General features: G+C 43.1%; 1 protein-coding gene across 1 annotated transcript in view; it reads left to right on the forward strand.

Annotated features, from left to right (window-relative positions):
* Sbspon (somatomedin B and thrombospondin type 1 domain containing) overlaps nt 1-9,745 on the forward strand; it is a 29,601-nt gene extending 19,856 nt beyond the window's left edge. Inside the window, exons 3-5 of the mRNA XM_028769937.1 lie at nt 2,185-2,275; nt 3,565-3,741; nt 9,213-9,745. Of these exons, the coding sequence (XP_028625770.1) occupies nt 2,185-2,275; nt 3,565-3,741; nt 9,213-9,330 (386 nt within the window). The 3' untranslated portion in view covers nt 9,331-9,745. The remainder of the gene's footprint in view (nt 1-2,184; nt 2,276-3,564; nt 3,742-9,212) is intronic.
* The last annotated feature ends 3,897 nt before the right edge of the window (nt 9,746-13,642 follow it).

Consider the following 13,642-nt stretch of genomic DNA (forward strand, 5'->3'; position numbering starts at 1 on the left):
CAAACTTCATTTACTTTCAAGTTCAAAGGAAATATGTGTGGTGCCCTGCTTTTTTTTTTTTTTAAGTGAAACTTGTTGTAAAAGTGAACAATGGTAGGTTCATAGGTTGCCAAAAAGTTGGCAAATGGCCTCTGAGCGAAGGCGATATTCCATATGAACAGGGCTGCCAACAAGGGAAAAGGAATGGGGAAGGCGTTTATGGAGAGACTGTGTCCTGAGGCGCCAGCTATGCGCTTCCACACAGAAGCAGAGGTGGGACTGAAGGCAAAAATAACTTTTAAATTATTTACAACCCTCAAGATATGAAAATTAAACTTGTGGATTATTATTAAAGACTGGCTTTGGTTCAAAGTGCTGCAGGCCATCTGGCTCCAAGTCTGTGTGCTGAAGACTCATGTGTGGGGGAGGGAAATCATGGATACAAACCCTGCAGTCACTGGAATAGGAGCAGACAGGTTCCTCAGGAATGCTTTGCCTTTTAAGATGTGCCATAAGTCAGGGACACTAAGGCTCAGGCAAGAGGATTCAGACTGGAAAACCAGCCTGGGCCACATATCAAGACTCTGTCCCCAACCAAAGAAAGAAACAAATAACAACAACAATAAACATTATAAAACAGACTATAAGCACAGAAACTAAACAAGAATAGGGGGACTCCTGCAGTCCAGACTGGCCTTGAACTTCTGATTTCCATACATCTATCTCCTGAGTGATAGGATCATATATATGTGTATATATAACATATATAAGCATATATGTTATACATGTGTATATATATATATGTGTGTGTGTGTGTGTGTGTGTGTGTGTGTGTGTGTGTGTGTGAGTGTGTGTGTGATTATATATGCATGTTGTTATTGCTGTTGTTTTCAGTGCTAGGGATAGACTCAGGGCTTCGTGCTAAGAGAATGTTCTACTAACTGAGCTATATTCTCAATCCCTGGACAGTAAAGTCTAAAGACCAGAAGGTAAAAGCCAGACATGGTGGATGTGCTTATAATGCCAGTGTTGATAAGCTGGAGTCAAGTGATCTCTAGAGATCAGAGGCCACAGTGACACTAGCCAGCCTCACTAGAGACCCTGTCTCATAAAACAAGGCAGACAGCTGCCCAGGACTGACATCTCAAGTTGGTCCTGACTTCCTTGTGCCTGAGCACACACATACACATCTGGTCCTGGCTTTGTCTGTGAAAACTGTGTATACCTTACCATTTGGAAAGGTCAGTTCCTCTGGGCTCACACATCTGTATTTTCTTGTAGCTGCTGCCCCTACAACTGGTGCTGCTGCACCAGCCAGAGCTGAAGCTAAGAAAAGGTCTGAGGAGTCAGATAAAATTTGGTCCCTGACTAATCCTCCCCAAACACTTAACTCTGCTGATTTTGTCTGAGAAACAAGTAAACAAAGGGTTACTCTTCTTAAAAACAGAAAGAAAGGAAGAAAGAAAGAAAGGAAGGAAGGAAGGAAGAAAGAAAAAAAGAAAGGAAAAAAGAAGAGAGGAAGAAAGAGAGAAAGAGAGAAATAAAGAAAACAAAACAAAAGAAAATCTGAAAAAGAATCAAGGCCTGCCATCTTGTGGCTGTCAGGTGCCAGGAAAATCAAGATGTAGTTTGAAGGCCATTTTCCCTTTTAAACTAGCACCCTCTGGCCAGTTTGCTCACGTTAATGATTTTAGCATTTAAAACCCAGCCGTAGCCTCTGACTGCCCCATCTAGATTGTCCAGTTTCTAAAGCAAAAGGCAGGAGAGGCTGCTGAGTTACTCACAGGCTCTGTCCATACAATCTGTAGATTCACCCAAGCAGGACACTGCCTTTTCCTCTCTTGTCTATTTCTTCTTCCTTCACTTTCTTATGTTGTAGTCTCCACTACAGCTTTCTTTTCCTCGCCTCTCTCCATTTGCTTTTATATCTGCGGGCTTTTCTTTTGGTCCCTCCTCTTCCTTTACAAGTTCATTCCCGGAGGCAAAAGTGATCACCAGAGGCCTTCCCGCTCCCTTCAGAGCTGTCTAGATGCCTATGAATACTGAGTGAGTGTGTCAGAAGATGCTGCAGCAGTCTCATTTAATACTGCCCACTAAGATCTTTGGCTCTGGAAATAGAGACCTCAGACAGGCACAGAACCCAGTTTGGGAAACCTTACTGAGTACTTTGGCTGCACAACTACAATGTAATTCTTTCTTTTCTAGTTCCTGCCTTCATAACTAGCTCTGCCTTCAACAAGAAGAGAATAATGCAAGCCGTATATCCACAGTGGTCTATACACACTGAGGACGCTGGGTAATTTGTTGCTTTAAAATTACTGTTATGTTCTCCTCCCTTCCTCCCTCCCTCCCTCCCTTCCTCCCTCCCTCCCTCCCTCCCTCCCTCCCTCCCCGCCTCCCTCCCTCCCTTCCTCCCTCCCTTCCTCCCTCCCTCCTTCCTTCTCCCCCTCTGGTTTCCAGAGACAGTGTTTCCCTGTGTTGCCTTGGCTCTCCCATAACTCACTCTGAAGTGAGTGGCTTGGAACTGAGAAATCCACCTGCCTCTGCTTCCTGAGTGCTGGGACTAAAGGCGGGCACCACCATGCCTGCCTTTCCAAGTCTTTCAAAAAGATTGAATTTGTTTTGACTTTGTTTTCTTATGCTTGCTCATTAACTTTGAGTAAAACATGACTCCACTGTGAACTTGGAAAGTACTTGTCTTCTTCCTGGTTTTGTGATGATGTAATTGTGTGTCTCTTGGGCTTATCTCTGAAAAGAAACAAATACAAAAATGAGGTATTGTGTGTTGAACAAGTGCATGGAAGCTCCTCTGAGAGTCTTTTCAGACAGGATCTCATCAAATAGTCCAGCTGTTCTGGAACCCAATATACACCAGGCTGGCCTTGAACTCACAGAGAATGCAACACCACACCCAGCAGCTTCCAATAGTCTTCATAAACTGTTTTGTGAATCTGAAAGTTGCACACTCGTTCATTCAGAGGGCTTCCCATTGACAGGACATGCACAGGCAGGAAGGCACCTCCATGCTTACCTGGACCCACTCTTCTTCCATCAGATAAGGGAGATCTAACAATCAAACATTCAGATCCCCAGGCTGCTTACTAGTGATTTTATTAATAGTTATTTTTTTTATTTTTTAATAGTTATTTTTATTCTCAAAAAATATAATATTTAGCTGAGCAAGGTGGTGGCACACTTGTTTCCCTCACATTCCGGATGGGTGGAGTTAAGAGGATCAGGAGAGTTCAGGGCCGGTTACACTGCTGAGTGTAACCAATTGAACCCAATCTGAGTTATGTGAGTCCCGACCTCAGTTTCATGTATGTACATATGTATGTGTGTATGCATATATGTATTATCCATGTATGCATACACTGTGGGCACTGTGACACATTTGTAATGCCAGCACATAGACTGAGGCAAGAGAATTGCTACTAGTTGAGCTTGAGCCACACGGTGAAGCCTTGCCTCAAAAATAAGGAATGAGTGATACTTACCATGTGAGGTTGACATGGCTCCTTAAGACTTCCTACAATACTGGGCCACTTCTGAGTAGAGTAAGTGTCCTCTTGACTTTTGCTCCAGATACTGTATGGAGTTCAAGACAGAGTCCCTGACTCCTCACTGTGCTCTGGACAACCGTCCCCTGACTCGATGGATGCAGTATCTCCGTGAGGGATACACAGTGTGTGTGGACTGTCAGCCTCCAGCTATGAACTCTGGGAGCCTGCGTTGTTCTGGAGACGGTCTGGACTCTGATGGGTAAGGAAGAACAACTGACCTAGTTTCCTGCTTCCCCTGAGGAGTTATCCTTTTAGGTCATAAAGAGCTGAGCCATATGTAGCATAGCAACGCAGGATGTGGCAGCAAGGAGAACCTGTTCCGGGACTCAAACCCAGGACTTTGGTTCTCACTATGGGACTCAGAGGCTCTTGACCAGAAATACACAGACCAGTTTGGTTATTGGGGTTCATTTCATATGAAGCTCCCCAAAGACTACCAAAAACCTGATAACCCCAAAGGTGCTATAGAACACTTGATTCTGAATCTCTTGGGTTAGAGACTTAAGACTCTGCCATGTCCCTGGCCCTACTTTTATGACCAAAAGAACTAGAGTTTTAGTAAACTCTTAGGTTAGGCCTAAAAACTTTTTCTATAAAATGTCAGAAAGCAGTTATTTCTGGCTTTTCATCCACTACACTCTGTCATAACTACTAACTCTGACATTGGTCATTAAAGCAGCTATTGATAGTATTTAAACCTTGGCTTTGTTCTAACAAAACTTTGTTTGTTGTTGTTGTTGTTGTTTGTTTTTTCGAGACAGGGTTTCTCTGTGTAGCCCTGGTTGTCTTGGAACTCTCTGTAGACAAGGCTGGCCTCGAACTCAGAAATCTGCCTGCTTCTGCCTCCCAAGTGCTGGGATTAAAGGCGTGCACCACCACCGCCCGGCTCAAAACTTTATTTGTAAGTACCAAAAAGATTTTGGATGGTGTGATGGTTTATATATGCTCAGCCCAGGGAGTGGCACTATTAGAAGGTGTGGCCTTGTTGGAATAAGTGTGTCACTGTGTGTGTGGGCTTTAAGACCAGCATCCTATTGCCTGGAAGCCAATCTTCTTCTAGTGGCCTTCAGATGCAGAACTCTCAGCTCCTCCTGCAATATGTCTCCCTGGACAATGCCATGGTCCTACTGTGATGAACTGGACTGAGCCTCTGAACCTGTAAGTCAGCCCCAATTAAATGTTGTACTTAAAAGAGTTGTCTTGGTCATGGTGTCTGTTCACAGCAGTAAAAACTAAGACAGAAGTTGGTACCAGGGACTGGGGTATTGTTGTGATAGGCCTGACCATGCTTTTGTTTGGAAGAATGTGGATTTAGAAAGCAGTGGAATGCTTTAAATGGGGTTTAATGGACTACCCTAGTAGGAATATGGAAGACTTTGTTGGTGAGAGAGATTTGAACTATGAAGACCTGGCCCAAGTGGTTTCACTAGAGAATTTTAATATGTAGCCTAGAGATTGTTTTTGTGGGATTTTGGTGAAGAATGTGACCGCATCTTATACTTGTATGAAGAGTCTAGCTGAGGCTAAGATTAAAAGATTTTTATTAATAAATATATTTATATTAATTACGTTGACAAAAATAAATCTCAAAAAAGCCCAGCAGAGACTTTGTTCTCTGGTTAAGTATCACAAAGAGCATTTTGAACAAGCATAGCAAGTTTAGAAAGAAAAAAATTAAAATATATTGTTTGAGTATCAAAGGGGCACCAGGAAGTGAAATGGAGCTGTCCTGTGTTCAAGGACATTAAATTGAATTAAGGCAGTAGTGAACTTGGGGTGAGATCCCACCCAGCCAAGTTTAGGTCCAGGCTTGGAAGTGCAACTCTTTAATCCCAGGAGGCAAAGATCAGCAGATCTTTGAGTTCATGGACAGCCAAAAACAGAGCAAGTTCTAGGTGAAGAAAAGCTTAAATCCAGGCTTGTTGGATCACAGCTTAAATTGATGCTGGTTAGCTGGAGCTAAGAAATTAGTGGTGATTAAGAAGAGACCAAACCGGGCAGTGGTGGCGCATGCCTTTAATTCCAGCACTTGGGGGGCAGAGGCAGGCGGATTTCTGAGTTGGAGGCCAGCCTGGTCTACAGAGTGAGTTCCAGGACAGCCAGGGCTACACAGAGAAACCCTGTCTCGAAAAACAAAAACAATAACAAAACAAACAAACAAAACAAAAAAAGAAGAAGAGACCAGCATCACTGAGGCGAAATCTTCTAGGAAGTGTTTTCTGAGAGCACAAAGAAGCTGTTCCAGAGGTAGCCAAGGTTGTACCTTGTGTTGCAGCTGTAGTTGGTGATGTGTAAGAGTCATCCAGGTGGTACTGGTTTTGAAGGCATGAAGAGCAGCTGAGGCTTGGCACAGTGAGAGGTCATGGAAGGCCATTGGTGAAAGTGCAGCCTCAGTTGCAGTTGATGGTCCAGGACTGAAGGAGTCATGCAAAGGATTTGAGGTATGGCACAATGAAGAGAGCCTATGAGAGGCTATTGGTGAGGCGTAGTTGCAGCAGAAGACCACAGTGTATTTGGAGATGCCAGTACCATGGGATGATCACCAAGAACAGCAGCAGCAGTGGAGTGGATCAACACGAGCTTAGAGTGCTACAGAGGGCAGAGCTGGAGAAATGACACCAGGCCTTTGGAGGAGCCCAGAAGATCATATGTGGATCCCAGACATTGAAACAAGAAGCTGTAACAGTGAAGTTGCTTTGGAGACCCCAAAATGTTTGAGATGCCAGAGCCATGGGCTATCTGCTGAGAAAAGCTGCTAACAGGGAGTGAAACCAGCCCAGGAGAAAGAAGTTTGTTGCAGTCAACAAAGATGAAAAAGGAGTTGGAGATCTGCAGACAGCTTTGACATCATCATGGAGATGCAGAGTTGGGAGTTTGCCCAGCTGGTTTCCTGTCTTGCTTTGGGGATTACACTTAAGTGATTGGATGAATCTCAGAAGAGACTTTGAACTTAGGACTTTGAACATTGTTGATTGCTGTATGCTATGGGAACCTTTGAAGTCAGACTAAATGTCTTTTGCGTTATGTTATGTTTAGGTATGGCCCCCATAGACTCATGTGTTTGAATAAGCCTGTGTGGGTCAGAAAGTGGAATGAGACGGTTTGTATATGCTCAGCCCAGGGAGTGGCACTATTTGAAGGTGTGGCCCTGTTGGAATAAGTGTGGCCTTTTTAGAATAGGTGTGTCACTGGGAAGGGTGCTTTAAGACCCTCATCCTAGCTGCCTGAAAGCCAGTCTTCTCCTGCCTGCCTTTGGCTGAAGATGTAGAACTCTCAGTTCCTCCTGTACCATGCCTGCCTGGACACTGCCATGCTCCTACCTCAATGATACTGGACTGAGCCTTTGAACCTGTAAGCCAGCCCCAATTAAATATTGTCCTTAAAAGAGTTGCCTTGGTCATGGTGTCTCTTAACCGCAGCAAAACCCTAACTTAGACAGATGACATTCATGTGCCATGAAATACTCTTTTGATTTTTTTTTTAATCTTTGTTACTGTTTGATATAGCATCCCCACTCTATCCAAGGATAGCCTGGAATTTACTACATAGGTTAAGGTACCCTAGCACTCATGGCAAACTTTCAGAGTCAGCCTCATAAATACTGTGATTATAAACATTGGCTACTACGTCTGCCTTCTGATTCTTATGTTTTTGGTTGTGAGCCTAGCCCTTTATGGCTGAGACATCTCTCCAGCCCTGCTTTCTGATTCTTAACAACATAGAAATTGGAGCCGGAAAGCTGGTTCAGCAGTTAAGAGTGTATGCTGCTTTTGCAGAGGACCCAGGTTCACTTCTCAGCACCCAGGTCTGGTGGCTCACAACTGCTATCTCATTTTGGCTTTTTGGGTTCCTGAACAGACAGACCCACACACACATTACATAAGTAAAATCAGTAAAATCTTAAAAACAAAAAAACCCCACCATTCATCCTTACCTCCCAAGTCCATTCAAAAAGAGGGGGTGGGCAAGATAAGTGGTCACACTGTGCTAGCTCTGCCCAGGTAATTCACACTCCAGTAATTGTGTCTCCCTGCAAACCTCTCCCAGCTCTGCACTCACTTTTGGTTAGACCTACTAATGCCATTTACAGCTAGAAGGAATCCCTGCAACAGCTCTGGACAAGGACCAATTTAGCCACACACACATAAAGGTCTTCACCATGTCAGGTGTAACTGGTAAAAACAGATTACAAGTCAAAGGCTGACCTTTCCAGTTAATCATTATTCCCATCACATTTTAATATTTAATAATTTTGCTCATGTTTATTAGCCACTTGTGCCTCGCTGTCTCTACTGAGCTCACCATATGAGCAATAAAGTGGGTAAGGAATTCATATCAAATGAAACCTAATATTTGGATTTAATGCTTTTCTGAATACCTCATCTCTATTTTGACTTTAAATGAATTTATAATTCAATTTGTACCCAATAAAGAAAGCGCCTAACCCCTGGTTGCTGTATGCAGGACTTAATTAATAGTATCTTTAATTCTCTGGCTTGGCTCCCTTGTAGTTCTTGCACTTTTCATTATGAAAGCAGAGAGTTGGAATAAGATGAGAGTGACCTTCTGGGTAGACAGGGCCTCCTGATAACCTGCACACACCACAGCTGCAGTGCCTACATCCACCTGAGAGGAATGGACATGGAGGCCAGCAGCAGCTCTCTGAACCAGTGCTCGTGCATAGGGATTGATTCGTAACTTATACTGTCAGAGCCCAGGAAAAATAAGTCTTCTTCGTGACTATAAAGAAGGTGTGGGGGGCTAGAGATGGTTCTTTGGATGAGAGTACTGGATACTCTTCCAGAGAACCTGGGTTTGATTCCCAGCACCCACATGACAGCTAACCCCAGTTCCCGGGGGATCCAATATTCTCTTCTGGGCCCCACAGACATACATTTGGGCAAAACATTCATACATGTAAAATTAAAAATGAATAAATAATTGAAAAACTGACTTTTAATAAGTTTTGAAACTGTGTGATCACTATCTATATTAGTTATGGTTCTATTGCTGTGATAAAACATCATGATCAAACGCAGTTTGGAAAGTAAAGGGTTTATTTAATCTTACTAAGTCTATCATTGAGGGAAGCCAGGGCAGGAACCTGCAGGCAGGGACTGGAGCAGAGACCATGGAGGAACACAGCTTACTTGTTTTGTTCCTTATGGCTTGCTTAGCCTTCCTTACAGCACCCCCGGATCATCAACCTAGGGATGGCCCTGCCCACAGTGAGCTGACTCCTCCCCTATCAAGCATCAATTAAAAAAAATGTCTCACAGGCTTGCCCACTGGCCAATCTGGTGGAATAGTTTTCTTAGTTGAGGTTCCCTCTTCCTGGATGGCTCTAGCTTGTATCAAATTGACATAACACCAGCCAGCACATTAGTTTTAAAACAATGGTTAGAGAGATGGCTCAGCAATTAAGAGCACTCGCTGCTCTTGCAGAGGACCTAGATTCAAATTCAGTCCCGACACCCACATAGAGGCTATCAACCCAGCTCCAGGGGACCAAGCACCCTCTCTACCAGATATTCATAGAGTGTACTTACATATGTACAGACAATCACACACACAAATTAAAAACACTAACTCTTTAAATAAGTTCTAATCATGTAGAATTTCCTCTGGCTTGACTTTAGTAAAACCTACATTTCTCCAATATCATTTCAGAAATCAGACTCTTCGCTGGCAAGCCATCGGCAATCCTCGATGTCAAGGAACCTGGAAAAAAGTGCGTCGAGTAGAACAGTGCTCATGTCCAGATGTGCACCGCTTCATTTTTATATAGAGCCCTGGGAGCTACTTCACAGCATGCTTGTGAATGGGCTGAGTGTTGACAAGCTGCGTTCAAAGCTTCAGAAGCCTCCAAAAGCTGTGCCAAGGACCTAGATACTTGCCATTGCTAGCTTTGCCATTGAGAAAGAAGACTTAGGGATAGTTTTCAAGATAGATCACAGCCTCTTTGTTTTTATTTTTAATGAGTTAACGACCCATACTAAAAGCTCCTGTGGCCTATAGACTTTGACCTTACATTTGGTCACAGCATACATGCCTGTACTAGAATCACCACCATGGGCTCCAGTTTGGGGGCAAATTGTTGTTTAAGGCACCTTTGTTCTCTCTCTCTCTCTCTCTCTCTCTCTCTCTCTCTCTCTCTCTCTCTCTCTCTCCCTCTCTCTCTCCCTTTCTCTCTCCCTCTCTCCTCCCTCCTTCCTGCCCTCCTTTTCTCCCTCTTTTAAAAATTAAAGACAGGTTCTCATTATACAGTCTAGAACTCACTATGTAGACAGACTGGCCTCTAATTAATAGGTATCTGCCTGCCTCTGCCTCTGGGACCGAAGGCATGTGAAACCTCGCACTGCTATTCTTTGTGTCTATTGCTTTTTTCGGGGAGTGGGTCAAGATGGTTTCTTTGTGTAGGCTTTGCCGTCCTGGAACTTGCTCTGTAGATCAGGCTGGCCTCAACCTCAGAGATCTGCCTGTTTCTGCCTCTCGACTGCTAGGATTCAGGGCCCCTTACAGTAACTTAAGAGCTTCTCACTTAAAAAAAAAAAACATACATGTGAACTCTCACACAGAAAGTATCAATACTATTTATTACCTTTATAAGTTCTAAACTAATTTCAAGTAAATCATCACAAATAATTTTCCACAGGGAAAGTTGTTAAAATTCCAAAAGATGTTTTATAATGAAAAGCCAATACCCATGCTAAAAATGTTTTTAAAGAAGAAAAAAATTTTTTTGGTTAGCTGAAAAGATCAAATACCCATGCTAGATCAATAGGAATTCCTTAAAGAGTTACAATTTTCATGAAATTTTGGCACCAATGAATGGGCCAACTGCTTCAATTATAAGCATTCTATCGTTGTTCATAGCTAAGATTTCCCAAAGTTTAAAGGCTGAAGACAATCTTTTAATGTCTGACTTCATGTTTAGTTAAAGGTGCTTACTAATTTTCTTCCTACAGGTTTGAGGCAGAGGCACAAAGGGTAGGAAACAGATTTTCCTGCAAATGTAATCATCTCCTACACAGGCAATAAAATATTAGCTTTACCCATGGCTGGGAGACAGCTGAGTTTGTGGCTAAGTGGCGCAGTGTGCTCACAGGCTTAGGATGGCAAGCTATTCCTCAGGCATCTGTAGTCATCTGTCCCAGCTTCCTCATCTGGGACTCTACTTCAGTGGCCATCATCACGACTATGTCCAAGACTCCATTACAGGACCTCAGCCTGGTTTTGTTTTGAAGTTTTAAATTGAGGATTTTTCTTTGAAGAATTGAATCAATATTTAGATGGTATAATTCCTTTGGTGTGAATCGAATAACAATTATTCACTAACATAGCTAACTAAAATGCATATTTTTCTGTGCTGATCATGTAACAACCGATGACCAACAAGCTTAAAGGGGTGGCAAATGTCTCCTGATAGTATTTCTGATTATATTTTCATTGAACTGCCAAAAGTGTTTTCATGGAAACTTAATTTTAACAAAAACCTTTAATTTGGGGCCTGGTGAGTTGGCTCAGCAGTTAAAAGTGTGCTCATTACTCTTGCAGAGGACTGGAGTTTGGTTCTCAGCACCCAGGGAGGATGGCTGACAACTACCTGTAGCTCCAGGAGCTTTGGTCGGCCTCTCTGAGGCATGAGTAACCAATTAAATGTATGGAAAGAGGCATGCAACTATTAGGTCATGGTGAGAGATACAAGCTTACTTTTCTTCCTTCCCTCATAAATTATGTGGATAACATAGATGAGAAGGGGGGCATCTCAACTCAGTGACTTTAAATGCATCTCTTTCCCCTGAGACAAGGTCTCATGTAACTCAAACTGTCAAACCCACTATTTAGTTGAGGACAGACTTGAACTTCTGATTCCTCTGCCTTCGACTCTCAGGTGCTAGGATTACAGGTGAGCACCCTCATTCCCTTTTTTTTTGGTACTGAAGAGTGAACCTAGGGCATTATGCATGCTAAGAAAGCAATTGGGACACCTGTTTTGAAGAGTGAAAGAAAATGAGATTCTCCTGATGGATAAGCAAGAGCAGGATGAGGTGGAAGGGACTTCATTTTCTGTCATTTAGAGAAGATGAAATCAGCACGGAGGAACTTTCTTCTGAAAGGTGAGCGGCCTCTTTCAGTGCAGGGGGACACTTTGAAGATCCTCTGCTTGCTGAGAGAAAACTAGGTCACCTAGAGTGGAACAAAGATCCTGAAGAGGCAGACTCCCTTCAGCATCAGCAAGTTATTTAAAATCGAACAGAACAAAAACCTGTAATCCCCAAGAGGAACTAAACTTGAAGCCAGCTTTCTATTCCAGCTGTCACCAGATGTGTGTGAAGGAAAGACAGCCTTTCCGACAGACAGGTCTCAGAAGTACTAACATCCTTTTTCTTCATAAAGTGAATTTTGTTTTTGTTTTTGTTTTCAAGACAGGGTTTCTCTGTGTAGCCCTGGCTCTCCTGGAACTCACTCTGTAGACCAGGCTAGCCTTGAACTCTCGAACTCAGAAATCCGCCTGCCTCTGCCTCCCAAGTGCTGGGATTAAAGGCGTGCGCCACCGCTGCCCAGCTATAAAGTGAATTTTTAAAGAGACATAAATTAGAAGACACAAACATAAGAAAGTCCGAGGATCAGAGATCGTCAGAGGATGAGAGCTCTTTAAGGCAGACTGTTGGCCTGGCTCATTAGTTTTCTTCAAGGAAATCATTACAGCAGACACATAACACAAGTCCAAAACATCAAAACAAAGAATACAAAATACTCTTGACAGAAAAAAACAAACAAACTGGTGCATATGTATATGACCAGTGATTAGAACGGTGTGTGATAATTTATAATGCAACATCTGAAGCTAAAAGATAACAGCAATACTTTTGGAATTCAAAAAGGAAATGTTTTTCAAACTAAAATTCTATATCCAATGACATTATTTACCATATACAAGAATAAAGCAAAGATGTGTTTACACATGTAAACTGTGGAAATGTCTACTCCATGCTCCCTTTCTGGAAGGGCATCAGGAAGAGTGCTGCACCTAAGCAGGAAAGGAGTGCAAACCAACCACGGCTAGCCAGAGAATAGGGAGCACACCAAGGAGAGACAAATGGGGATTCCTAGGGTAGAGAGAAAGCGCAGACCAAGCTAGCCACAGGGGAGAGCCAGATTACCTGGAGGCAGAAGGAGGCTAGACAAGAAGATTACTTTCTATCATTATACAAAATAATGAAAAAAAGTCATGAATATTGTGTTAGAATAAAGACGACAAATTCTGAACCCTGGAGAGAGCGGATATAGCAAGGAGCAGAGGTGTGTGTGTGTGTGTGTGTGTGTGTGTGTGTGTGTGTGTGTGTGTATGGCTGGGGTATAGACGGGTGTGGCATGCAAGAGACCTAACACTTGTTCTTATAGCAAGAGGCCAATGAAACATAACAAAGAAGCATGAGCATATTTTTAAAAAGTAAATATTAAAATGCCTGAGAAAGTGAAAACTTCTGAGAAAAGCCCCCTGTACGGAACACTGAAAGCTGGTGGATCTTCATTGACAGTGAGCAATTCTAATTTTAAAATTATGATGTATTACCAAGCTCCAGAAAGAAGCTGCAATAAAAATACTCAAATATGACATAGGCTCAACAAGGCATGGTTTTGAGCTACCAAAAATAGGGTGATCGGACAAGAATGGGCAGTTTACCTTGCCAGTTGTATAGGTCATTTTCTGTTCCTGTCACAAATACTGAAGACAACTAGCTAACAGAGGACTGTTTTGACTCAAAGCTTTGGAGAGCTCGAGCCCTTGAGTCTGTTGATTCTGGGCCCTTGGTGAGGCAGAGCATCATGTCAGAGGCTGCTCAACTCACGGACAAGCAGCAGAGAGAGAGAGAGAGAGGGCGGGAGGGACGAGGAATTAGCTATAACCTTCACAGGCTCAGTCCCAAGAACGTGCTTCCTCCAGTTAAGCCCCGCTTCCTAACAGCTACACCACCTCCCAAACAGCACTGTCTGCTGGGGACCTAAATGTTGGGGATTGATTCTAATGCTTTGAATTAATTTGGTTCCCAAAAGCTCGACTTTTTGTGTCCAAACACTGAAGGTCCTTGTCC

The sequence above is a fragment of the Grammomys surdaster genome, unplaced genomic scaffold (assembly GCF_004785775.1).
Source record: "Grammomys surdaster isolate TR1022 unplaced genomic scaffold, NIH_TR_1.0 64, whole genome shotgun sequence".
NCBI lineage: Eukaryota > Metazoa > Chordata > Mammalia > Rodentia > Muridae > Grammomys > Grammomys surdaster.